General features: G+C 54.8%; 1 protein-coding gene across 2 annotated transcripts in view; it reads left to right on the top strand.

Annotated features, from left to right (window-relative positions):
• The window catches only part of TMEM63C (transmembrane protein 63C), a 398,663-nt gene that overhangs the window by 190,247 nt on the left and 182,291 nt on the right, over positions 1 to 26,125 (top strand). For both annotated transcript variants that reach the window (XM_069638011.1, XM_069638012.1), the window contains one exon: positions 134 to 185. In XM_069638011.1, coding sequence (XP_069494112.1) covers positions 134 to 185 — 52 coding nt within the window. The remainder of the gene's footprint in view (positions 1 to 133; positions 186 to 26,125) is intronic.

Genomic DNA, 26,125 nt, shown 5'->3' with positions numbered 1-26,125 from the left:
ATAGAGTGGGGGGATCAGAAAAGCAATAGAAGGCCTGTCATGGGGAGATGGGGTTTGTGACACTGGGATCTCCAGCCCACATATCAATGCTTGTGAGCTCACGCTGACCTGTTCCCTTTTTTCTCTTGTGCAGGAGACAGCCCGGCTCACTTTGGTCGCACCACCATCGTCAACGTTCCTACACAGTACGTATACCAACCTTGCTGCTCTGGGCTGAGGGAGTGCATTGGGGGGAGAGGAAGAGAGAGACAGGGTTGAAATGGTCCCTAGTTGTTTGGCCTAGCTCCTACCTCTTGCCTCTCAAACCGATGATTTTTTGTGCGACGTTAGCCATGTGTCAACGCCTCCCTGGTCTGAAGGGTCGCTTGACAGTGGAATGGACTACGGTCTTATCCCACCCTCCTTTCCAGATGCCATTGCATTTCATGTCAAAGGTCTACGCAAGGTTGTCCAACTCCAGGCCTTTAGGACTGGAATCCTGATGGGTTTTCAGGATATCCCTCATTATTATTCATGAGAAAAAATGTGCATACATTCAGAATCATTGTATGCAAATTTTGCTCATGAATATTAATAAGGGAAATCCCGAAAATTTGACGTTTCCGGTCCTCGACGCCTGCAGCTGGATAACATTGGTACAGGTTTTGCAACCCAGTTTTTCCTGCACTCTGTTGATTGGAATACATTGCCCGTGGCACAGCCAGAGAGGATTAGAGAAGTGACGCTGTAGTCCCTGGTGTGACCCCCCCCAAGGCAGAGTTCTGCAAACTCTGCTCTCCAGCTGTTTTGGAATACAAATCCCATCACCCCCTAGCTTGCTGTATCAATGGTGATCGATCGGTATTAGGCAAGGGGCTGGGGCGAGCACCGCTCTTCTTATAAATACAAGAGTCCTATTATTAATGAAGAGTTCCAGGCTTCTCCCAGAAGCCTGATCACACCCAATCAGGACACAATGAAGCAAAATAACTTTCTGGTGGACCAATTCACCAGATCTGGGGACGCCAATTCTCTAGTAAACGCTGCTAATTGTATAGCCAACGATATCATGACCGAAGATTCTTCATGGGCATCGGTTTTATTGGTGCAATTTCAGCCGTCTTCACTGTACACCTGGAGAGCATTGCTGCACTTGACTTACTCGCCCACCACGATATGCGGATCTCAGGATATCTCCTTCATTTGTTGGGCCGAATCCATGAAAACCTGTGCACCGGGAACTGTGCCAACTCTAAACGGGGGGAAACTACCTACAACGCCCCAATGCACTTACTGCTCTTTTGGCCCTCGAGGGGCCTGTGCCTCTGAAGTAGGGTCCTTGACACTCAGAATGTTTTGGTGTTTTGGAAGGTCAGAGTCAGCCCTGAAGATGGACCACTTGGTCCGAAACACATAAGTTATCGTCTCTACTGCTGTATATTGATAAAGACTAAAATCGCACCTATTAAAACCGATGCACATGAATAACTTTCTCTCATGATATTCTGACTATACAATTAGCAATGTTTAATGGGCAGTAGTGTCCAGATCTGGTGAATTGATTCTCTTGATTGATCGGTATTACCCACTTTTGCCAATTGACAGTTTTGTCCAATTATTTTTGCGGCATTTGTTACCACATTTTTTGCCAAAAGATTAAAGATGGTACATTTGGGAAGGGTATATAAAAGGGGGGGGGTCGAAAGGGGAGATGTGGGGGAGGGTCACCCTACACTTTCTTGCAGTTAAAAATAAGTGTTAAAATTTAGCAAAAGTTTATTCGGCATATAAAGTTGGCAAACCTTCATAGATCCGATCGATAATGACAACCTTTGTTCAAAACCTCTGGAGAGCCACAGTTTGCGCACCCTTGCCCTTGAGTCCTAGCTGGACGTAGATGCCAGCCTGATTTCCACATGCAGTTGGGGGTGAGGGGAAGTTTTTTCCATGCAGGTTTTTCGTCTGGTTCCTGCTTCTAGGACATCTGCTGGTTGAACTGTTTGGACATGACTGTGGTGCCTGGTTGTGGAGCTTTTCCTGGCTGGTGATGGCATGTTGTCTGGTTTTTTTAGATTTTTATAGAGCTTTGCATGGTATGTTGCCGAGTTTAGGGACACTCTTTGCTCTGTAGTGCCAGCAAAGTGGGGTGCTGCCTTCTTTCCTGGAACTCCTCCTTGCTCTGCAGTGCTGGGAAAGATGTGTTGCCTCCGCCTAAGCCCCTCCTCAGTCTGATGAGTTAGTGAATTTGAGAAGTCAGAAAGGAGTCAGGCACAAGGCAGTCATAGTTTTGGTTAAACACTTTTATTAAAAAATATGGTGTTGGTGAAAGGCCTCTGTGTCCCTGCACTAATAGGACTTTGCCTACCTCAAACCAAAAACTATGTTGGGATATCAAAACAAAAACTGTCCAGTGTCCAAGCCTCTTTTCTGACCCTCACACTAAAACTAAACTCCAAGGTTAAAGCCATTTCCCTAATTTCACCTTAAGTAATTTCAAGAAAAGTATCCATAAAGGAGAAAGGACTCAAACAAAAGTAGTTTTTTCAATGTTGAAATTCTTGACTGCAGAGGGTAGTTCCCTTCCCTTGGATTCTTCTTTATTCCTTGAAGGGTTTTTTACACACAACTGTCCATTTGGGCCTCTCTTTTGGTGAGTGTAATGCTTGCACAAAAACTGTCTGGCTTCACAATCTTGGTTTTTCTTTTTTTAAAAAACGGTTCTTTGGCCCTCTTTTGACCAAACACAACGCTTGCACAGTGACCGTTTAATTTCACAATTGCATTTTCTCTTCAAACAATTCCTTGGCATTTCTTGTGCCAAAGATACCATTTACATAATGAACCTTGTTTGGGTGTTGTTTCTTTCAGAAGTGCTCCTTGGGGTCTCTTTTGACCAAATGCATTGCTTGCATGTCAAACTGTGTTGGCTTCTTTCCGAACAGTTCTTTATTTCACACAATCCTTTTCCCAATTGCCTGGTAGATTTACATACCAGGACTTTTGTTTCATACACTTAATACTGTCTTGTATATTCTCCTGCCAGGACTTCTGCTTTCTGCATTTTGATATTGCCTGGTGTACTCTCCTGCCAGGTCCCATGCTTACCACACTTTAAATTGCCTGGTATACTTCCCTGCCAGGACTTCTGCTTATTTAGGTTTTCCACCTGCTCCAATAGTTGTTCATATACATGGTGATGGTGAGGATTGCAAGTGAGTGGCCAGTCCGGGCAAGGTCGGTGAGGATGGTGATGGTGAGGATTTCTGAGCAGCCTGTCTGGGAAAGTTCGGTGATGATGGTGATGGTGAGGATTTCTGAGCAGCCTGTCTGGGAAAGTTCGGTCAGGATGGTGATGGTGAGGATTTCTGAGCAGCCTGTCTGGGAAAGTTCGGTCAGGATGGTGATGGTGAGAATTGTTAGTGAGCGGCCGGTCTGGGCAAGATAGGTGAGGATGGTGATGGTGAGGATTTCTGAGCAGCTGGTCTGCATAAGGTCAGTGAGGATGGTGATGGGCTGGATTGCTAGTGAGCGGCCTGTCTTGGCAAGGTCGGTGAGGATGGTGAGGACTGCTATAGTGAGCCGCCTGTCTGGGCAAGGTTGGTGAGGATGGTGAGGATTGCCAGTGAGAGGCCTGTCTGGCAAGGTCGGTCAGGATGGTGATGGTGAGGATTGCTAGTGAGCGGCCTGTCTGGGCAAAATCCGTGAGGATTGCTGAGCGGCCTGTCTGGTCAAGGTCGGTCAGGATGGTGATGGTGAGGATTGCAAGTGAGTGGCCTGTCCGGGCAAGGTCGGTGAGGATGGTGGTGGTGAGGATTGCTACTGAGCGTCCTGTGTGGGCAAGGTGAGTGAGGATGGTGATGGTTGCTGACGGCCTGTCTGGGCAAGGTCGGTGAGGATGGTGAGGACTGCTATAGTGAGCCGCCTGTCTGGGCAAGGTTGGTAAGGATGGTGAGGATTGCTAGTGAGAGGCCTGTCTGGCAACGTCGGTCAGGATGGTGATGGTGAGGATTGCTAGTGAGCGGCCTGTCTGGGCCATGTCAGTGAAGATAGTGAGGATTGCTGAGCGCCCTGTCTGGTCAAGGTCGGTCAGGATGGTGATGGTGAGGATTGCAAGTGAGTGGCCTGTCCGGGCAAGGTCGGTGAGGATGGCAGTGGTGAGGATTGCTACTGAGCGTCCTGTGTGGGCAAGGTGAGTGAGGATGGTGATGGTGAGGATTGCTGAGCAGCCTGTCGGGCAAGGTCGGTCAGGATGGTAATGGTGAGGATTGCTAGTGAGCGGCCTGTCTGGGCAAAGTCGCTGAGGATGGTGAGGATTGCTATTGAGCGGCCTTTCTGGGCAACGTTGGTGAGGATGGTGAGGATTGCTAGTAAGAGGCCTGTCTGGGCAAGGTCGGTGAGGATGGTGATGGTGAGGATTTCTGAGCAGCCTGTCTGGGAAAGTTCGGTCAGGATGGTGATGGTGAGGATTTCTGAGCAGCCTGTCTGGAAAAGTTCGGTCAGGATGGTGATGGTGAGGATTGCTAGTGAGCGGCCTGTCTGGGCAAGGTCGGTGAGGATGGTGATGATTGCTAGTGTGCGGCTTGTCTGGGCAAGGTCGGTGAGTATGGTGATGGCGAGGATTGCTGAGTAGCCCTGTCTGGGCAAGATCGGTGAGGATGGTGAGGATTGCTAGTGAACAGCCTCTCTGGGCAAGGTTGGCCAGGATGGTGAGGATTTCTAAGCAGCCTGTCTGGGCAAGTTTGGTGAGGATGGTGAGGATTGTTAGTGAGCGGCCTGTCTGGGCAAGGTTGGTGAGGATGGTGATGGTGAGGATTGCTAGTGAGCAAGGTCGGTGAGGATTGCTAGTGAACAGCCTGTCTGGGCAAGGTCGGTGAGGATGGTGATGATTGCTAGTGTGCGGCTTGTCTGGGCAAGGTCGGTGAGTATGGTGATGGCGAGGATTGCTGAGCAGCCCTGTCTGGGCAAGATTGGTGAGGATGGTGAGGATTGCTAGTGAACAGCCTCTCTGGGCAAGGTTGGTCAGGATGGTGAGGATTTCTAAGCAGCCTGTCTGGGCAAGGTCTGTGAGGATGGTGATGGTGAGGATTGCTAGTGAGCAAGGTCGGTGAGGATGGTGAGGATTGCTAGTGAGCAGCCTGTCTGGGCAAGGTCAGTGAGGATGGTGGTGGTGAGGATTGCTAATGAGTGCCCTGTCTGTGCAAGGTTGGTGAGGATGGTGATGGTGAGGATTTCTGAGCAGACTGTCTGGGAAAGTTCGGTCAGGATGGTGAGAATTGTTAGTGAGCGGCCGGTCTGGGCAAGATAGGTGAGGATGGTGATGGTGAGGATTTCTGAGCAGCTGGTCTGCACAAGGTCAGTGAGGATGGTGATGGTCTGGATTGCTAGTGAGCGGCCTGTCTGGGCAAGGTTGGTGAGGATGGTGAGGATTGCTAGTGAGAGGCCTGTCTGGCAAGGTCGGTCAGGATGGTGATGGTGAGGATTGCTAGTGAGCGGCCTGTCTGGGCAAGGTCAGTGAGGATTGTGAGGATTGATGAGCAGCCTGTCTGGTCAAGGTCGGTCAGGATGGTGATGGTGAGGATTGCAAGTGAGTGGCCTGTCCGGGCAAGGTCGGTGAGGATGGTGGTGGTGAGGATTACTACTGAGCGTCCTGTGTGGGCAAGGTCGGTGAGGATGGTGATGGGCTGGATTGCTAGTGAGCGGCCTGTCTGGGCAAGGTCGGTGAGGATGGTGAGGACTGCTATAGTGAGCAGCCTGTCGGGCAAGGTCGGTCAGGATGGTAATGGTGAGGATTGCTAGTGAGCAGCCTGTCTGGGAAAAGTCGCTGAGGATGGTGAGGATTGCTAGTAAGAGGGCTGTCTGGGCAAGGTCGGTGAGGATGGTGATGGTGAGGATTTCTGAGCAGCCTGTCTGGGAAAGTTCGGTCAGGATGGTGATGATGAGGATTTCTGAGCAGCCTGTCTGGGAAAGTTCGGTCAGGATGGTGATGGTGAGGATTGCTAGTGAGCGGCCTGTCTGGGCAAGGTCGGTGAGGATGGTGATGATTGCTAGTGTGCGGCTTGTCGGGGCAAGGTCGGTGAGTATGGTGATGGCGAGGATTGCTGAGCAGCCCTGTCTGGGCAAGATTGGTGAGGATGGTGAGGATTGCTAGTGAACAGCCTCTCTGGGCAAGGTTGGTCAGGATGGTGAGGATTTCTAAGCAGCCTGTCTGGGCAAGGTCTGTGAGGATGGTGATGGTGAGGATTGCTAGTGAGCAGCCTGACTGGGCAAGGTCGGTGAGGATGGTGGTGGTGAGGATTGCTAATGAGTGCCCTGTCTGTGCAAGGTTGGTGAGGATGGTGATGGTGAGGATTTCTGAGCAGACTGTCTGGGAAAGTTCGGTCACGATGGTGAGAATTGTTAGTGAGCGGCCGGTCTGGGCAAGATAGGTGAGGATGGTGATGGTGAGGATTTCTGAGCAGCCTGTCTGGGCAAGGTCAGTGAGGATGGTGATGGTCTGGATTGCTAGTGAGCGGCCTGTCTGGGCAAGGTCGGGGAGGATGGTGAGGACTGCTATAGTGAGCCGCCTGTCTGGGCAAGGTTGGTGAGGATGGTGAGGATTGCTAGTGAGAGGCCTGTCTGGCAAGGTCGGTCAGGATGGTGATGGTGAGGATTGCTAGTGAGCGGCCTGTCTGGGCAAGGTCAGTGAGGATTGTGAGGATTGCTGAGCGGCCTGTCTGGTCAAGGTCGGTCAGGATGGTGATGGTGAGGATTGCAAGTGAGTGGCCTGTCCGGGCAAGGTCGGTGAGGATGGTGGTGGTGAGGATTGCTACTGAGCGTCCTGTCTGGGCAAGGTGAGTGAGGATGGTGATGGTGAGGATTGCTGAGCAGCCTGTCGGGCAAGGTCGGTCAGGATGGTAATGGTGAGGATTGCTAGTGAGCGGCCTGTCTGGGCAAAGTCGCTGAGGATGGTGAGGATTGCTAGTGAGCGGCCTTTCTGGGCAACGTTGGTGAGGATGGTGAGGATTGCTAGTAAGAGGCCTGTCTGGGCAAGGTCGGTGAGGATGGTGATGGTGAGGATTTCTGAGCAGCCTGTCTGGGAAAGTTCGGTCAGGATGGTGATGGTGAGGATTGCTAGTGAGCGGCCTGTCTGGGCAAGGTCGGTGAGGATGGTGATGATTGCTAGTGTGCGGCTTGTCTGTGCAAGGTCGGTGAGGATGGGGAGGATTGCTAGTGAACAGCCTCTCTGGGCAAGGTTGGTCAGGATGGTGAGGATTGTTAGTGAGCGGTCTGTCTGGGCAAGGTCGGTGAGGATGGTGGTGGTGAGGATTGCTAGTGAGCAAGGTCGGTGAGCATGGTGAGGATTGCTAGTGAGCAGCCTGTCTGGGCAAGGTCGGTGAGGATGGTGGTGGTGAGGATTGCTAATGAGTGCCCTGTCTGTGCAAGGTTGGTGAGGATGCTGAGGACTGCTATAGTGAGCCGCCTGTCTGGGCAAGGTTGGTGAGGATGGTGAGGATTGCTAGTGAGAGGACTGTCTGGCAAGGTCGGTCAGGATGGTGATGGTGAGGATTGCAAGTGAGTGGCCTGTCCGGGCAAGGTCGGTGAGGATGGTGGTGGTGAGGATTGCTACTGAGCGTCCTGTGTGGGCAAGGTGAGTGAGGATGGTGATGGTGAGGATTGCTGACGGCCTGTCTGGGCAAGGACGGTGAGGATGATGAGGACTGCTATAGTGAGCCGCCTGTCTGGGCAAGGTTGGTGAGGATGGTGAGGATTGCTAGTGAGAGGACTGTCTGGCAAGGTCGGTCAGGATGGTGATGGTGAGGATTGCAAGTGAGTGGCCTGTCCGGGCAAGGTCGGTGAGGATGGTGGTGGTGAGGATTGCTACTGGGCGTCCTGTGTGGGCAAGGCGAGTGAGGATGGTGATGGTGAGGATTGCTGAGCAGCCTGTCAGGCAAGGTCAGTCAGGATGGTAATGGTGAGGATTGCTAGTGAGTGGCCTGTCTGGGCAAAGTCGCTGAGGATGGTGAGGATTGCTTGTAAGAGGCCTGTCTGGACAAGGTCGTCAGGATGGTAATGGTGAAGATTGCTAGGGAGCGGCCTGTCTGGGCAAGGTCGGTGAGGATGGTGATGGTGAGGATTGCTAGTGAGTGGCCTGTCTGGGCAAGGTCGGTGAGGATGGTGATGGTGAGGATTGCTAGTGAGCGGCCTGTCTGGGCACGGTTGGTGAGGATGGTGATGGTGAGGATTGCTAGTGAGTGCCCTGGCTGGGCAAGGTCGGTGAGGATGGTGGTGGTGAGGATTGCTACTGAGCGACCTGTGTGGGCAAGGTTGGTGAGGATGGTGAGGATTGCTATTGAGCGGCCTGTCTGGGCATGGTCGGTCAGGATGGTGACTGTGAGGATTGCTAGTGAGCGGCCTTTCTGGGCAAGGTCTGTCAGGATGGTGACTGTGAGGATTGGTAGTGAGCGGCCTTTCTGGGCAAGGTCTATCAGGATGGTTATGTTGAGGATTGCTGAGCAGCCTATCGGGCAAGTTTGGTGAGGATGGTGATGGTGAGGATTGCTAGTGAGCAAGGTCGTGAGGATGGTGAGGATTTCTAAGCAGCCTGTCCGGGCAAGTTTGGTGAGGATGGTGAGGATTGCTAGTGAGCGGCCTGTCTGGGCAAAGTTGGTCAGGATGGTGAGGATTTCTAAGCAGCCTGTCTGGGCAAGTTTGGTGAGGATTGCTAGTGAGTTGCCTGTATGGGCAAGGTTGCTCAGGATGGTGAGGTTTTTTAAGCAACCTGTCTGGGCAAGTTTGGTGAGGATTGTTAGTGAGCGGCATGTCTGGGCAAGGTCGGTCAAGATGGTGATGGTGAGGATTGCTAGTGGGCGGCCTGTCTGGGCAATGTCGTGAGGATGGAGATGGTGAGGATTGCTAGTGAGCGGCCTGTCTGGGCAAGGTTGGTGAGGATGGTGATGGTGAGGATTGCTAGTGAGTGCCTTGTCTGGGCAAGGTTGGTGAGAATGGGGATGGTGAGGATTGCTGAGTGGCCTGTCTGGTCAAGGTCAGTCAGGATGGTGATGGTGAGGATTGCAAATGAGTTGCCTGTCCGGGCAAGATCGGTGAAGATGGTGGTGGTGAGGATTGCTAGTGAGCGGCTTGTCTGGGCAAGGTCAGTGAGGATTGTGAGGATTGCTGAGTGGCCTGTCTGGTCAAGGTCGGTCAGGATGGTGACGGTGAGGATTGCAAGTGAGTGGCCTGTCCGGGCAAGGTCGGTGAGGATGGTGGTGGTGAGGATTGCTACTGAGCGTCCTGTGTGGGCAAGGTGAGTGAGGATGGTGATGGTGATGGTGAGGATTGCTGTCGGCCTTTCTGGGCAACGACGGTGAGGATGGTGAGGACTGCTATAGTGAGCCGCCTGTCTGGGCAAGGTTGGTGAGGATGGTGAGGATTGCTAGTGAGAGGACTGTCTGGCAAGGTCGGTCAGGATGGTGATGGTGAGGATTGCAAGTGAGTGGCCTGTCCGGGCAAGGTCGGTGAGGATGGTGGTGGTGAGGATTGCTACTGGGCGTCCTGTGTGGGCAAGGCGAGTGAGGATGGTGATGGTGAGGATTGCTAGTGAGCAAGGTCGTGAGGATGGTGAGGATTTCTAAGCAGCCTGTCTGGGCAAGTTTGGTGAGGATGGTGAGGATTGTTAGTGAGTGGCCTGTCTGGGCAAGGTCGGTGAGGATGGTGATGGTGAGGATTGCTAGTGAGCAAGGTCGTGAGGATTTCTAAGCAGCCTGTCTGGGCAAGTTTGGTGAGGATGGTGAGGATTGTTAGTGAGCGGCCTGTCTGGGCAAGGTCGGTGAGGATGGTGATGGTGAGGATTGCTAGTGAGCAAGGTCGGTGAGGATGGTGAGGATTGCTAGTGAGCGGCCTGTCTGTGCAAGGTCGATGTGGATGGTGAGGATTGCTAGTGAGCGTCCTGTCTGGGCAAGGTTGCTCAGGATGGTGATGGTGAGGATTGCTAGTGAGTGCCTTGTCTGGGCAAGGTTGGTCAGGATGGTGATGGTGAGGATTGCTAGTGAGCGGCCTGTCTGGGCAATGTCGTGAGGATGGAGATGGTGAGGATTGCTAGTGAGCGGCCTGTCTGGGCAAGGTTGGTGAGGATGGTGATGGTGAGGATTGCTAGTGAGTGCCTTGTCTGGGCAAGGTTGGTGAGAATGGGGATGGTGAGGATTGCTGAGTGGCCTGTCTGGTCAGGGTCAGCCAGGATGGTGATGGTGAGGATTGCAAATGAGTTGCCTGTCCGGGCAAGATCGGTGAGGATGGTGGTGGTGAGGATTGCTAGTGAGCGGCCTGTCTGGGCAAGGTTGGTGAGGATGGTGATGGTGAGGATTGCTACTGGGCGTCCTGTGTGGGCAAGTTCAGTTAGGATGGTGAGGATTGCTAGTGAGCGGCTGGTCTGGGAAAGGTTGGTAAGCATTGCTATTGAGCGGCCTGTCTGGGCAAGGTCTTTCAGGATGGTAACTGTGAGGATTGCTAGTGAGCGGCCTTTCTGGGCAAGGTCTGTCAGGATGGTGACTGTGAGGATTGCTAGTGAGCGGCCTGTGTGGGCAAGGTTGGTGAGGATGGTGAGGATTGCTATTGAGCGGCCTTCATGGGCAAGGTTGGTGAGGATGGTGATGGTGAGGATTGCAAGTGAGTGCTCTGTCTGGGCAAAGTCGATCAGGATAGTTATGTTGAGGATTGCTGAGCAGCCTATTGGGCAAGTTTGGTGAGGATGGTGATGGTGAGGATTGCTTGTGAGCGGCCTGTCTGGGCAAGGTCAGTGAGGATGGTGAGGATTGCTAGTGAGCGGCCTTCATGGGCAAGGTTGGTGAGGATGGTGATGGTGAGGATTGCTAGTGAGAGGCCAGTCCGGGCAAAGTTGGTCAGGATGGTGAGGATTTCTAAGCAGCCTGTCTGGGCAAGTTTGGTGAGGATTTCTAGTGAGCAGCCTGTATGGGCAAGGTCGATGTGGATGGTGAGGATTGCTAGTGACCGGCCTGTTTGGGCAAGGTTGGTAAGGATGGTAATGGTGAAGATTAATAGGGAGTGGCCTTTCTGGGCAAGGTCGGTGAGGATGCTGATGGTGAGGATTGCTAGTGAGTGGCCTGTCTGGTCAAGGTCGGTCAGGATGGTGATGGTGAGGATTGCAAGTGAGTGGCCTGTCTGGTCAAGGTTGGTGAGGATGGTGATGGTGAGGATTGCTAGTGAGTTCCCTGTCTGGGCAGAGTTAGTGAGGATGGTGAGGATTGCTAGTGAGCGGCCGTTCTGGGGAAGGTCGGTCAGGATGGTGATGGTGAGGATTGCTAGTGAGGGGCCTGTCTGTGGAAGGTCAGTGAGGATGGTGATGAGGATTGCTGAGCAGCTCTCTGGGCAAGGTCGGTCAGGATGGTGATGGTGAGGATTGCTAGTGAGCGGCTGGTCTGGGTAAGGTTGCTGAGGACGATGATTGTGAGGATTGCTAGTGAGCAGCCCGTCTGGGCGTGGTCAGTGAGGATGGTGATGGTGAGGATTGCTAGTGAGAGGCCTGTCTGGCAAGTTCGGTCAGGATGGTGATGGTGAGGGTTGCTAGTGCGCGGCCTGTCAGTGAGGATGGTGATGGTGAAGATTGCTAGGCTGCGGCCTGTCTGGGCGTGGTCAGTGAGGATGGTGATCGTGAGGATTGCTAGTGGGGGGCCTGTCTGGGCAAGGTCGGTGAAGATGGTGAGGATTGCAAATGAGCGGCCAGTCTGGGCAAGATCAGTGAGGATGGTGATAGTGAGGATTGCTGAGTAGCCTGTCTGGGCAAGTTCGGTCAGGATGGTGATGGTGAGGATTGCTAGTGAGCGGCCTGTCTGGGCAAGGTCAGTGAGGATGGTGATCGTGAGGATTGCTAGTGGGCTGCATGTCTGGGCAAGGCCGGAGAGGATGGTGAGGATTGCTAGTGAGCGGCCAGTCTGGGCAAGGTCGGTGAGGATGGTGATGGTGAGGATTGCTAGTGAGCAGCCTGTCCCGGCAAGGTCAGTGAGGATGGTGATGGTGAGGATTGCTAGTGAGCTGCCTGTCTGGGCAAGGTCGGTGAGGATGGTGAGGATTGCTAGTGGGCGGCCTGTCTGGGCAAGGTCGATCAGGATGGTTATGTTGAGGATTGCTGAGCAGCCTATCGGGCAAGTTTGGTGAGGATGGTGATGGTGAGGATTGCTTGTGAGCGGCCTGTCTGGGCAAGGTCAGTGAGGATGGTGAGGATTGCTAGTGAGCGGCCTGTCTGGGCAAGGTCAGTGAGGATGGTGAGGATTGCTAGTGAGAGGCCTGCCCGGGCAAAGTTGGTCAGGATTGTGAGGATTTCTAAGCAGCCTGTCTTGGCAAGTTTGGTGAGGATGGTGAGGATTTCTAGTGAGCGGCCTGTATGGGCAAGGTCGATGTGGATGGTGAGGATTGCTAGTGACCGGCCTGTTTGGGCAAGGTTGGTAAGGATGGTAATGGTGAAGATTAATAGGGAGCGGCCTTTCTGGGCAAGGTCGGTGAGGATGCTGATGGTGAGGATTGCTAGTGAGTGGCCTGTCTGGTCCAGGTTGGTGAGGATGGTGATGGTGAGGATTGCAAGTGAGTGGCCTGTCTGGTCAAGGTTGGTGAGGATGGTGATGGTGGGGATTGCTGAGCGGCCTGTCTGGTCAAGGTCGGTCAGGATGGTGATTGTGAGGATTGCAAGTGAGTGGCCTGTCTGGGCAAGGTCGGTGAGGATTGCAAATGAGCGGCCAGTCTGGGCAAGGTCAGTGAGGATGGTGATGGTGAGGATTGCTAGTGAGCGGCCTGTCTGGGCAAGGTCGGAGAGGATGGTGAGGATTGCTAGTGAGCGGCCAGTCTGGGCAAGGTCGGTGAGGATGGTGATGGTGAGGATTGCTAGTGAGCAGCCTGTCTGGGCAAGGTCGGTGAGGATGGTGAGTATTGCTAGTGGGCGGCCTGTCTGGGCAAGTTCAGTAAGGATGGTGATGGTGAGGATTGCTAGTGAGAGGCCTGTCTGGACAAGGTCAGTGAGGATGGTGATGGTGAAGATGGCTAGTGAGTGACCTGTCTGGGCAAGGCTGGTGAGGATGGTGAGGATTGCTAGTGAGCAACCTGTCTGGGCGAGGTTGGTGAGAATGGTGAGGATTGCTAGTGAGCGGCCGGTCTGGGGAAGGTCGGTCAGGATGGTGATGGTGAGGATTGCAAGTGAGTGGCGTGTCTGGTCAAGGTTGGTGAGGATGGTGAGGATTGCTAGTGAGTTCCCTGTCTGGGCAGAGTTAGTGAGGATGGTGAGGATTGCTAGTGAGCGGCCGCCCAGGTCGGTCAGGATGGTGATGGTGAGGATTGCTAGTGAGCGGCTGGTCTGGTGAAGGTTGCTGAGGATGGTGATTGTGAGGATTGCTAGTGAGCAGACTGTCTGGGCAAGTTCTGTCAGGATGGTGATGGTGAGGATTGCTAGCGCGCGGCCTGTCAGTGAGGATGGTGATGGTGAAGATTGCTAGGCTGCGGCCTGTCTGGGCGTGGTCAGTGAGGATGATGATCGTGAGGATTGCTAGTGGGCGGCCTGTCTGGGCAAGGTCGGTGAGGATTGCAAATGAGCGGCCAGTCTGGGCAAGGTCAGTGAGGATGGTGATGGTGAGGATTGCTGAGTAGCCTGTCTGGGCAAGTTCGGTCAGGATGGTGATCGTGAGGATTGCTAGTGGGCGGCCTGTCTGGGCAAGGTCGGTGAGGATTGCAAATGAGCGGCCAGTCTGGGCAAGGTCAGTGAGGATGGTGATGGTGAGGATTGCTGAGTAGCCTGTCTGGGCAAGTTCGGTCAGGATGGTGATCGTGAGGATTGCTAGTGGGTGGCCTGTCTGGGCAAGGTCGGTGAGGATTGCAAATGAGCGGCCAGTCTGGGCAAGGTCAGTGAGGATGGTGATGGTGAGGATTGCTGAGTAGCCTGTCTGGGCAAGTTCGATCAGTATGGTGATGGTGAGGATTGCTAGTGAGCGGCCTGTCTGGGCAAGGTCAGTGAGGATTGTGATCGTCAGGATTGCTAGTGGGCGGCATGTCTGGGCAAGGTCGGAGAGGATGGTGAGGATTGCTAGTGAGCGGCCAGTCTGGGCAAGGTCGGTGAGGATGGTGATGGTGAGGATTGCTAGTGAGCAGCCTGTCTGGGCAAGGTCGGTGAGGATGGTGAGTATTGCTAGTGGGCGGCCTGTCTGGGCAAGTTCAGTAAGGATGGTGATGGTGAGGATTGCTAGTGAGCGGCCTGTCTGGACAAGGTCAGTGAGGATGGTGATGGTGAAGATGGCTAGTGAGTGACCTGTCTGGGCAAGGCTGGTGAGGATGGTGAGGATTGCTAGTGAGCAGCCTGTCTGGGCGAGGTTGGTGAGAATGGTGAGGATTGCTAGTGAGCGGCCGGTCTGGGGAAGGTTGGTCAGGATGGTGATGGTGAGGATTGCTAGTGAGTGCCCTGTCTGGGCAAGGTTGGTTAGAATGGTGAGGATTGCTGAGCAGCCTGTCTGGGAAAGGTCAGTCAGGATGGTGACTGTGAGGATTGCTAGTGAGCTGCCAGTCCGGGCAAGGTCGCTGAGGATGGTGATGGTGAGGATTGCTAGTGAGTGGCCTGTCTGGGCAAGGTCGGTGAGGATGGTGATGGTGAGGATTGCTAGTGAGTGGCCTGTCTAGGCAAGGTCGGTGAGGATGGTGATGGTGAGGATTGCTAGTGAGCTGCCTGTCTGGGCAAGGTCAGTGAGGATGGTGATGGTGAGGATTGCTAGTGAGTGGCCTGTCTGGGCAAGGTCGGTGAGGATGGTGATGGTGAGGATTGCTAGTGAGTGGCCTGTCTGGGCAAGGTCGGTGAGGATGGTGATGGTGAGGATTGCTAGTGAGCTGTCTGTCTGGGCAAGGTCAGTGAGTATGGTGATCGTGAGGATTGCTAGTGGGCGGCCTGTCTGGGCAAGGTCGGTGAGGATGGTGAGGATTGCTATAGAGCGGCCAGTCTGGGCAAGGTCGGTGAGGATGGTGATGATGAGGATTGCTAGTGAGCTGCCTGTCTGGGCAAGGTCAGTGAGGATGGTGATGGTGAGGATTGCTAGTGAGTGGCTTGTCTGGGCAAGGTCGGTGAGGATGGTGATGGTGAGGATTGCTAGTGAGCTGCCTGTCTGGGCAAGGTCGGTGAGGATGGTGAGAATTGCTAGTGGGCGGCCTGTCTGGGCAAGTTCAGTAAGGATGGTGATGGTGAGGATTGCTAGTGAGCGGCCTGTCTGGGCAAGGTCAGTGAAGATGGTGATGGTGAAGATGGCTAGTGAGTGGCCTGTCTGGGCAAGGCTGGTGAGGATGGTGAGGATTGCTAGTGAGTAGCATGTCTGGGCAAGGTTGGTGAGAATGGTGAGGATTGCTAGTGAGCGGCCGGTCTGGGGAAGGTTGGTCAGGATGGTAACTGTGAGGATTGCTAGTGAGTTGCCAGTCCGGGCAAGGTCGGTGAGGATGGTGGTGGTGAGGATTGCTAGTGAGTGCCCTGTCTGGGCAAGGTCGCCGAGGATGGTGATGGTGAGGATTGCTAGTGAGCGGCCTGTCTGGGCAAGGTCGATCAGGATGGTTATGTTGAGGATTTCTTAGCAGCCTGTCGGGTAAGTTTGGTGGGGATGGTGATGAAGAGGATTGTTAGTGAGCTGCCTGTCTGAGCAAAGTCATTGAGGATGGTGAGGATTGCTAGTGAGCGGCCTTTCTGGGCAAGGTTGGTGAGGATGGTGATGGTGAGGATTACTAGTGAGTGGCCTGTCTGTGCAAGGTCAGTGAGGATTGCTGAGCAGCCTGTCGGGCAAGTTTGGTGGGGATGGTGATGAAGAGGATTGTTAGTGAGCTGCCTGTCTGAGCAAAGTCATTGAGGATGGTGAGGATTGCTAGTGAGCAGCCAGTCTGGGCAGGCTCGGTGAGGATGGTGATGGTGAGGATTGCTGAGCAGCCTGTCTGGGCAAGTTCGGTCAGGATGGTGTTGGTGAGGATTGCTAGTGAGCGGCCTGTCTGGGCAAGGTCGGTGAGGATGGTGATTGTGAGGATTGCTAGTGGGCTGCCTTTCTGGGCAACGTCGGTGAGGATGGTGAGGATTGCTAGTGAGCAGCCAGTGTGGGCAAATCGGTGAGGATGGTGATGGTGAGGATTGCTGAGCAGCCTGTCTGGGCGAGTTCGGTCAGGATGGTGTTGGTGAGGATTGCTAGTGAGCAGCCAGTCTGGGCAAGCTCGGTGAGGATGGTGATGGTGAGGATTGCTGAGCATCCAGTCTGTGCAAGGTCAGTGAGGATGGTGATGGTAGGCATTGCTAGTGAGCGGCCTGTCTGGGCAAGACTGGTGAGGATGGTGAGGATTGCTAGTGAGGAGCCTGTCTGGGCAGGTTCAGTAAGGATGGTGATGGTGAGGATTGCTGGTGAGTGGCCTGTCTGGGCAAGGTCAGTGAGTCGTGATGGTGAGCATTGCTAGTGCGCGGCCTGTCTGGGCAAGGTCGGTGAGGATGGTGATGGTGAGGATTACAAGTGTGTGGCCTGTCCGGGCAAGGTCGGTGAGGATCGTGGTGATGAGGATTGCTACTGAGCGACCTGTGTGGGCAAGGTCAGTTAGGATGGTGAGGATTGCTAGTGAGTGCCCTGTCTGGGCAAGGTTGGTGAAGATTGCTAGTGAGCGGCCGGTCTGGGGGAGGTTGATAAGGATTGCTATTGAGCGGCCTGTCTGGGCAAGGACGGTCAGGATGGTAATGGTGAGGATTTCTGAGCAGCCTGCCTGGGAAAATTCGGTCAGGATGGTGACGGTGAGGATTGCTAGTGAGCGGCCTGTCTGGGCACGGTCGGTGAGGATGGTGATGATTGCTAGTGAGTGGCCTGTCTAGGCAAGGTTGCTGAGTCATGATGATGAGGATTGCTAGTGAGCGGCCTGTCTGGGCAACGTCGGTGAGGATGGTGAGGATTGCTAGTGAGCAGCCAGTCTGGGCAGGCTCGGTGAGGATGGTGATGGTGAGGATTGCTGAGCAGCCTGTCTGGGCAAGTTCGGTCAGGATGGTGTTGGTGAGGATTGCTAGTGAGCGGCCTGTCTGGGCAAGGTCGGTGAGGATGGGGATCGTGAGGATTGCTAGTGGGCTGCCTGTCTGGGCAACGTCGGTGAGGATGGTGAGGATTGCTAGTGAGCAGCCAGTCTGGGCAAGCTCGGTGAGGATGGTGATGGTGAGGATTGCTGAGCAGCCTGTCTGGGCAAGTTCAGTCAGGATGGTGTTGGTGAGGATTGCTAGTGAGCGGCCTGTCTGGGCAAGGTCGGTGAGGATGGTGATCGTGAGGATTGCTAGTGGGCTGCCTGTCTGGGCAACGTCGGTGAGGATGGTGAGGATTGCTAGTGAGCAGCCAGTCTGGGCAGGCTCGGTGAGGATGGTGATGGTGAGGATTGCTGAGCAGCCTGTCTGGGCAAGTTCAGTCAGGATGGTGTTGGTGAGGATTGCTAGTGAGCGGCCTGTCTGGGCAAGGTCGGTGAGGATGGTGATTGTGAGGATTGCTAGTAAGTGGCCTGTCTGGGCAAGGCTGGTGAGGATGGTGAGGATTGCTAGTGGGCAGACTGTCTGGGCAACATCGGTGAGGATGGTGAGGATTGCTAGTGAGCGGCTGGTCTGGGCAAGGTCAGTGAGGATGGTGATCGTGAGGATTGCTAGTGGGCTGCCTGTCTGCACAACGTCGGTGAGGATGGTGAGGATTGCTAGTGAGCAGCCAGTCTGGGCAGGCTCGGTGAGGATGGTGATGGTGAGGATTGCTGAGCAGCCTGTCTGGGCAAGTTCGGTCAGGATGGTGTTGGTGAGGATTGCTAGTGAGCGGCCTGTCTGGGCAAGGTCGGTGAGGATGGGGATCGTGAGGATTGCTAGTGGGCTGCCTGTCTGGGCAACGTCGGTGAGGATGGTGAGGATTGCTAGTGAGCAGCCAGTCTGGGCAAGCTCGGTGAGGATGGTGATGGTGAGGATTGCTGAGCAGCCTGTCTGGGCAAGTTCAGTCAGGATGGTGATGGTGAGGATTGCTAGTGAGCGGCCTGTCTGGGCAAGGTCGGTGAGGATGGTGATCGTGAGGATTGCTAGTGGGCTGCCTGTCTGGGCAACGTCGGTGAGGATGGTGAGGATTGCTAGTGAGCAGCCAGTCTGGGCAGGCTCGGTGAGGATGGTGATGGTGAGGATTGCTGAGCAGCCTGTCTGGGCAAGTTCGGTCAGGATGGTGTTGGTGAGGATTGCTAGTGAGCGGCCTGTCTGGGCAAGGTCGGTGAGGATGGTGATTGTGAGGATTGCTAGTGGGCTGCCTGTCTGGGCAACGTCGGTGAGGATGGTGAGGATTGCTAGTGAGCAGCCAGTCTGGGCAAGCTCGGTGAGGATGGTGATGGTGAGGATTGCTGAGCAGCCTGTCTGGGCGAGTTCGGTCAGGATGGTGTTGGTGAGGATTGCTAGTTAGCAGCCAGTCTGGGCAAGCTCGGTGAGGATGGTGATGGTGAGGATTGCTGAGCATCCAGTCTGTGCAAGGTCAGTGAGGATGGTGATGGTAGGCATTGCTAGTGAGCGGCCTGTCTGGGCAAGACTGGTGAGGATGGTGAGGATTGCTAGTGAGGAGCCTGTCTGGGCAAGTTCAGTAAGGATGGTGATGGTGAGGATTGCTGGTGAGTGTCCTGTCTGGGGAAAGGTCAGTGAGTCGTGATGGTGAGCATTGCTAGTGCGCGGCCTGTCTGGGCAAGGTCGGTGAGGATGGTGATGGTGAGGATTACAAGTGTGTGGCCTGTCCGGGCAAGGTCGGTGAGGATGGTGGTGATGAGGATTGCTACTGAGCGACCTGTGTGGGCAAGGTCAGTTAGGATGGTGAGGATTGCTAGTGAGTGCCCTGTCTGGGCAAGGTTGGTGAAGATTGCTAGTGAGCGGCCGGTCTGGGGGAGGTTGATAAGGATTGCTATTGAGCGGCCTGTCTGGGCAAGGACGGTCAGGATGGTGATGGTGAGGATTTCTGAGCAGCCTGCCTGGGAAAATTCGGTCAGGATGGTGACGGTGAGGATTGCTAGTGAGCGGCCTGTCTGGGCACGGTCGGTGAGGATGGTGATGATTGCTAGTGAGTGGCCTGTCTAGGCAAGGTTGCTGAGTCATGATGATGAGGATTGCTAGTGAGCGGCCTGTCTGGGCAAGGTCGATCAGGATGGTTATGTTGAGGATTTCTTAGCAGCCTGTCGGGCAAGTTTGGTGGGGATGGTGATGGTGAGGATTGTTAGTGAGCTGCCTGTCTGGGCAAAGTCATTGAGGATGGTGAGGATTGCTAGTGAGCGGCCTTTCTGGGCAAGGTTGGTGAGGATGGTGATGGTGAGGATTACTAGTGAGTGGCCTGTCTGTGCAAGGTCAGTGAGGATTGCTGAGCAGCCTGTCTGGGCAAGGTCGATGAGGATGGTGAGGACTGCTATAGTGAGTGGCATGTCTGGGCAAAGTTGGTCAGGATGGTGAGGATTTCTAAGCAGGCTGTCTGGGCAAGTTTGGTGAGGATGGTGAGGATTGCTAGTGAGCGGCCTGTCTGGGCAAGGTCGGTGAGGATGTTAGTGGTGGGGATTGCAAGTGAGTGGCCTGTCTGGGCAATGTTGGTGAGGATGGTGAGGATTGCTAGTGAGCGGCCTGTCTGGGCAATGTTGGTGAGGATGGTGATGGTGAGGATTGCTAGTAAGTGGCCTGTCTGGGCAAGGCTGGTGAGGATGGTGAGGATTGCTAGTGGGCAGACTGTCTGGGCAACATCAGTGAGGATGGTGAGGATTGCTAGTGAGCGGCTGGTCTGGGCAAGGTCAGTGAGGATGGTGATCGTGAGGATTGCTAGTGGGCTGCCTGTCTGGGCAACGTCGGTGAGGATGGTGAGGATTGCTAGTGAGCAGCCAGTCTGGGCAGGCTCGGTGAGGATGGTGATGGTGAGGATTGCTGAGCAGCTTGTCTGGGCAAGTTCGGTCAGGATGGTGTTGGTGAGGATTGCTAGTGAGCGGCCTGTCTGGGCAAGGTCGGTGAGGATGGTGATCGTGAGGATTGCTAGTGGGCTGCCTGTCTGGGCAACGTCGGTGAGGATGGTGAGGATTGCTAGTGAGCAGCCAGTCTGGGCAAGCTCGGTGAGGATGGTGATGGTGAGGATTGCTGAGCAGCCTGTCTGGGCAAGTTCAGTCAGGATGGTGATGGTGAGGATTGCTAGTGAGCGGCCTGTCTGGGCAAGGTCGGTGAGGATGGTGATCGTGAGGATTGCTAGTGGGCTGCCTGTCTGGGCAACGTCGGTGAGGATGGTGAGGATTGCTAGTGAGCAGCCAGTCTGGGCAGGCTCGGTGAGGATGGTGATGGTGAGGATTGCTGAGCAGCCTGTCTGGGCAAGTTCGGTCAGGATGGTGTTGGTGAGGATTGCTAGTGAGCGGCCTGTCTGGGCAAGGTCGGTGAGGATGGTGATTGTGAGGATTGCTAGTGGGCTGCCTGTCTGGGCAACGTCGGTGAGGATGGTGAGGATTGCTAGTGAGCAGCCAGTCTGGGCAAATCGGTGAGGATGGTGAGGATTGCTGAGCAGCCTGTCTGGGCGAGTTCGGTCAGGATGGTGTTGGTGAGGATTGCTAGTGAGCAGCCAGTCTGGGCAAGCTCGGTGAGGATGGTGATGGTGAGGATTGCTGAGCATCCAGTCTGCAAGGTCAGTGAGGATGGTGATGGTAGGCATTGCTAGTGAGCGGCCTGTCTGGGCAAGACTGGTGAGGATGGTGAGGATTGCTAGTGAGGAGCCTGTCTGGGCAAGTTCAGTAAGGATGGTGATGGTGAGGATTGCTGGTGAGTGGCCTGTCTGGGCAAGGTCAGTGAGTCGTGATGGTGAGCATTGCTAGTGCGCGGCCTGTCTGGGCAAGGTCGGTGAGGATGGTGATGGTGAGGATTACAAGTGTGTGGCCTGTCCGGGCAAGGTCGGTGAGGATGGTGGTGATGAGGATTGCTACTGAGCGACCTGTGTGGGCAAGGTCAGTTAGGATGGTGAGGATTGCTAGTGAGTGCCCTGTCTGGGCAAGGTTGGTGAAGATTGCTATTGAGCGGCCTGTCTGGGCAAGGACGGTCAGGATGGTGATGGTGAGGATTTCTGAGCAGCCTGCCTGGGAAAATTCGGTCAGGATGGTGACGGTGAGGATTGCTAGTGAGCGGCCGGTCTGGGCACGGTCGGTGAGGATGGTGATGATTGCTAGTGAGTGGCCTGTCTAGGCAAGGTTGCTGAGTCATGATGATGAGGATTGCTAGTGAGCGGCCTGTCTGGGCAAGGTCGATCAGGATGGTTATGTTGAGGATTTCTTAGCAGCCTGTCGGGCAAGTTTGGTGGGGATGGTGATGGTGAGGATTGTTAGTGAGCTGCCTGTCTTGGCAAAGTCATTGAGGATGGTGAGGATTGCTAGTGAGCGGCCTGTCTGTGCAATGTTGGTGAGGATGGTGAGGATTGCTAGTGAGCGGCCTGTCTGGGCAATGTTGGTGAGGATGGTGATGGTGAGGATTGCTAGTAAGTGGCCTGTCTGGGCAAGGCTGGTGAGGGTGGTGAGGATTGCTAGTGGGCAGACTGTCTGGGCAACATCGGTGAGGATGGTGAGGATTGCTAGTGAGCGGCTGGTCTGGGCAAGGTCAGTGAGGATGGTGATCGTGAGGATTGCTAGTGGGCTGCCTGTCTGGGCAACGTCGGTGAGCATGGTGAGGATTGCTAGTGAGCAGCCAGTCTGGGCAGGCTCGGTGAGGATGGTGATGGTGAGGATTGCTGAGCAGCCTGTCTGGGCAAGTTCGGTCAGGATGGTGTTGGTGAGGATTGCTAGTGAGCGGCCTGTCTGGAAAAGGTCGGTGAGGATGGTGATCGTGAGGATTGCTAGTGGGCTGCCTGTCTGGGCAACGTCAGTGAGGTTGGTGAGGATTGCTAGTGAGCAGCCAGTCTGGGCAAGCTCGGTGAGGATGGTGATGGTGAGGATTGCTGAGCAGCCTGTCTGGGCAAGTTCAGTCAGGATGGTGATGGTGAGGATTGCTATCGAGCGGCCTGCCTGGGCAAGGTCGGTGAGGATGGTGATTGTGAGGATTGCTAGTGGGCTGCCTGTCTGGGCAACGTCGGTGAGGATGGTGAGGATTGCTAGTGAGCAGCCAGTCTGGGCAAGCTCGGTGAGGATGGTGAGGATTGCTAATGAGCAGCCAGTCTGGGCAAGCTCGGTGAGGATGGTGATGGTGAGGATTTCTGAGCAGCCTGTCTGGGCGAGTTCGGTCAGGATGGTGTTGGTGAGGATTGCTAGTGAGCAGCCAGTCTGGGCAAGCTCGGTGAGGATGGTGATGGTGAGCATTGCTAGTGAGCGGCCTGTCTGGGCAAGACTGGTGAGGATGGTGAGGATTGCTAGTGAGGAGCCTGTCTGGGCAAGCTCGGTCAGGATGGTGATGGTGAGGATCGCTAGTGAGCAGCCTGTCTGGGCAAGTTCAGTAAGGATGGTGATGGTGAGGATTGCTGGTGAGTGGCCTGTCTGGGCAAGGTCAGTGAGTCGTGATGGTGAGCATTGCTAGTGCGCGGCCTGTCTGGGCAAGGTCGGTGAGGATGGTGATGGTGAGGATTACAAGTGTGTGGCCTGTCCGGGCAAGGTCGGTGAGGATGGTGATGGTGAGGATTGCTACTGAGCGACCTGTGTGGGCAAGGTCGGTGAGGATGGTGAGGATTGCTAGTGAGTGCCCTGTCTGGGCAAGGTTGGTGAGGATTGCTAGTGAGCGGCCGGTCTGGGGGAGGTTGATAAGGATTGCTATTGAGCGGCCTTTCTGTACAAGGACGGTCAGGATGGTGATGGTGAGGATTTCTGAGCAGCCTGCCTGGGAAAATTCGGTCAGGATGGTGACGGTGAGGATTGCTAGTGAGCGGCCTGTCTGGGCACGGTCGGTGAGGATGGTGATGATTGCTAGTGAGTGGCCTGTCTAGGCAAGGTTGCTGAGTCATGATGATGAGGATTGCTAGTGAGCGGCCTGTCTGGGTAAGGTCGCTGAGGATGGTGATGGTGAGGATTGCTAGTGAGCGGCCTGTCTGGGCAAGGTCGATCAGGATGGTTATGTTGAGGATTGCTGAGCAGCTTGTCTGGGCAGGTTTGGTGTGGATGGTGATGGTGAGGATTGCTAGTGAGCGGCCTTTCTGTGCAAGGTCGGTCAGGAGGGTGATGGTGAGGATTGATAGTGAGCAGCTTTCTGAGGACGTTGATGGTGAGGATTGCTAGTGAGCAGCCTTTCTGGGCAAGGTTGGTGAGGATTGCTAGTGAGCGGCCGGTCTGGGGAAGCTTGATGAGGATGGTGATGGTGAGGATTGCTAGTGAGGGGTCTGTCTGTGGAAGGTCAGTGAGGATGGTGATGAGGATTGCTGAGCAGCTGGTCTATGCAAGGTCAGTCAGTCAGGATGGTGATGGTGAGGATTGCTAGCGAGCGGCCTGTCTGGGCTTGGTCGGTCAGGATGGTGATGGTGAGGATTTCTGAGCGGCCTGTCTGGGCTTGGTCGGTCAGGATGGTGATATTGAGGATTGCTAGTAAGTGGCCTTTCTGGGCAAGGCTGGTCAGGATAGTCATGGTGGGGATTGCTAGTGAGCAGCCTGTCTGGGCAAGGCTGGTGAGGATTGCTAATGAGCGGCCGGTCTGGGCAAGGTCGGTGAGGATGGTGGTGGTGAGGATTGCTGAGCAGCCTGTCTGGGTAAGGTCACTGAGGATGGTGATGGTGAGGATTGCTAGTGCGCGGCCTGTCTTGGCAAGGTCGCTGAGGATGGTGATGGTGAGGATTGCTAGTGAGCGGCCTGTCTGGGCAAGTTCAGTAAGAATGGTGATGGTGAGGATTGCTAGTGAGCGGCCTGTCTGGACAAGGTCGGTGAGGGTGGTAATGGTGAGGATTGCTAGTGAGTGGCCTGTCTGGGCAAGTTCAGTAAGAATGGTGCTGGTGAGGATTGCTAGTGAGTGGCCTGTCTGGGCAATTTTGGTCAGGATGGTGATGGTGAGGATTGCTAGTGAGCGACCTGTCTGGGCGTGGACATTGAGAACGGTGAGGACTGCTAGTGAGAAGCCTGTCTGGGCAAGGTTGGTGAGGATGGTAATGGTAAGGATTGCTAGTGAGCGGCCTGTCTAGGCAAGTTCAGTAAGGATGGCGATGGTGAGGATTGCTAGTGAGCGGCCTGTCTAGGCAAGTTCAGTAAGGATGGCGATGGTGAGGATTGCTAGTGAGCGGCCTGTCTGGGCAAGGTCGGTGAGGATGTTAGTGGTGGGGATTGCAAGTGAGTGGCCTGTCTGGGCAATGTTGGTGAGGATGGTGAGGATTGCTAGTGAGCAGCCTCTCTGGGCAAGGTTGGTGAGGATGGTGATGGTGAGGATTGCTAGTAAGTAGCCTGTCTGGGCAAGGCTGGTGAGGATGGTGAGGATTGCTAGTGAGCGGCTGGTCTGGGCAAGGTCAGTGAGGATGGTGATCGTAGTGGGCTGCCTGTCTGGGCAACGTCGGTGAGGATGGTGATCGTGAGGATTGCTAGTGGGCTGCCTGTCTGGGCAACGTCGGTGAGGATGGTGAGGATTGCTAGTGAGCAGCCAGTCTGGGCAGGCTCGGTGAGGATGGTGATGGTGAGGATTGCTGAGCAGCCTGTCTGGGCAAGTTCGGTCAGGATGGTGTTGGTGAGGATTGCTAGTGAGCGGCCTGTCTGGGCAAGGTCGGTGAGGATGGTGATCGTGAGGATTGCTAGTGGGCTGCCTGTCTGGGCAACGTCGGTGAGGATGGTGAGGATTGCTAGTGAGCAGCCAGTCTGGGCAAGCTCGGTGAGGATGGTGATGGTGAGGATTGCTGAGCAGCCTGTCTGGGCAAGTTCAGTCAGGATGGTGATGGTGAGGATTGCTAGTGAGCGGCCTGCCTGGGCAAGGTCGGTGAGGATGGTGATCGTGAGGATTGCTAGTGGGCTGCCTGTCTGGGCAACGTCGGTGAGGATGGTGAGGATTGCTAGTGAGCAGCCAGTCTGGGCAGGCTCGGTGAGGATGGTGATGGTGAGGATTGCTGAGCACCCTGTCTGGGCAAGTTCGGTCAGGATGGTGTTGGTGAGGATTGCTAGTGAGCGGCCTGTCTGGGCAAGGTCGGTGAGGATGGTGATTGTGAGGATTGCTAGTGGGCTGCCTGTCTGGGCAACGTCGGTGAGGATGGTGAGGATTGCTAGTGAGCAGCCAGTCTGGGCAAGCTCGGTGAGGATGGTGATGGTGAGGATTGCTGAGCAGCCTGTCTGGGCGAGTTCGGTCAGGATGGTGTTGGTGAGGATTGCTAGTGAGCAGCCAGTCTGGGCAAGCTCGGTGAGGATGGTGATGGTGAGCATTGCTAGTGAGCGGCCTGTCTGGGCAAGACTGGTGAGGATGGTGAGGATTGCTAGTGAGGAGCCTGTCTGGGCAAGCTCGGTCAGGATGGTGATGGTGAGGATCGCTAGTGAGCAGCCTGTCTGGGCAAGTTCAGTAAGGATGGTGATGGTGAGGATTGCTGGTGAGTGGCCTGTCTGGGCAAGGTCAGTGAGTCGTGATGGTGAGCATTGCTAGTGCGCGGCCTGTCTGGGCAAGGTCGGTGAGGATGGTGATGGTGAGGATTACAAGTGTGTGGCCTGTCCGGGCAAGGTCGGTGAGGATGGTGATGGTGAGGATTGCTACTGAGCGACCTGTGTGGGCAAGGTCGGTGAGGATGGTGAGGATTGCTAGTGAGTGCCCTGTCTGGGCAAGGTTGGTGAGGATTGCTAGTGAGCGGCCGGTCTGGGGGAGGTTGATAAGGATTGCTATTGAGCGGCCTTTCTGTACAAGGACGGTCAGGATGGTGATGGTGAGGATTTCTGAGCAGCCTGCCTGGGAAAATTCGGTCAGGATGGTAACGGTGAGGATTGCTAGTGAGCGGCCTGTCTGGGCACGGTCGGTGAGGATGGTGATGATTGCTAGTGAGTGGCCTGTCTAGGCAAGGTTGCTGAGTCATGATGATGAGGATTGCTAGTGAGCGGCCTGTCTGGGTAAGGTCGCTGAGGATGGTGATGGTGAGGATTGCTAGTGAGCGGCCTGTCTGGGCAAGGTCGATCAGGATGGTTATGTTGAGGATTGCTGAGCAGCTTGTCTGGGCAGGTTTGGTGTGGATGGTTATGTTGAGGATTGCTGAGCAGCCTGTCTGGGCAGGTTTGG

The sequence above is a fragment of the Ambystoma mexicanum genome, chromosome 14 (assembly GCF_040938575.1).
Source record: "Ambystoma mexicanum isolate Mex_15411 chromosome 14, UKY_AmexF1_1, whole genome shotgun sequence".
Taxonomy (NCBI): Eukaryota; Metazoa; Chordata; class Amphibia; order Caudata; family Ambystomatidae; genus Ambystoma; species Ambystoma mexicanum.
This window is presented reverse-complemented; position numbering and strand designations above follow the sequence as displayed.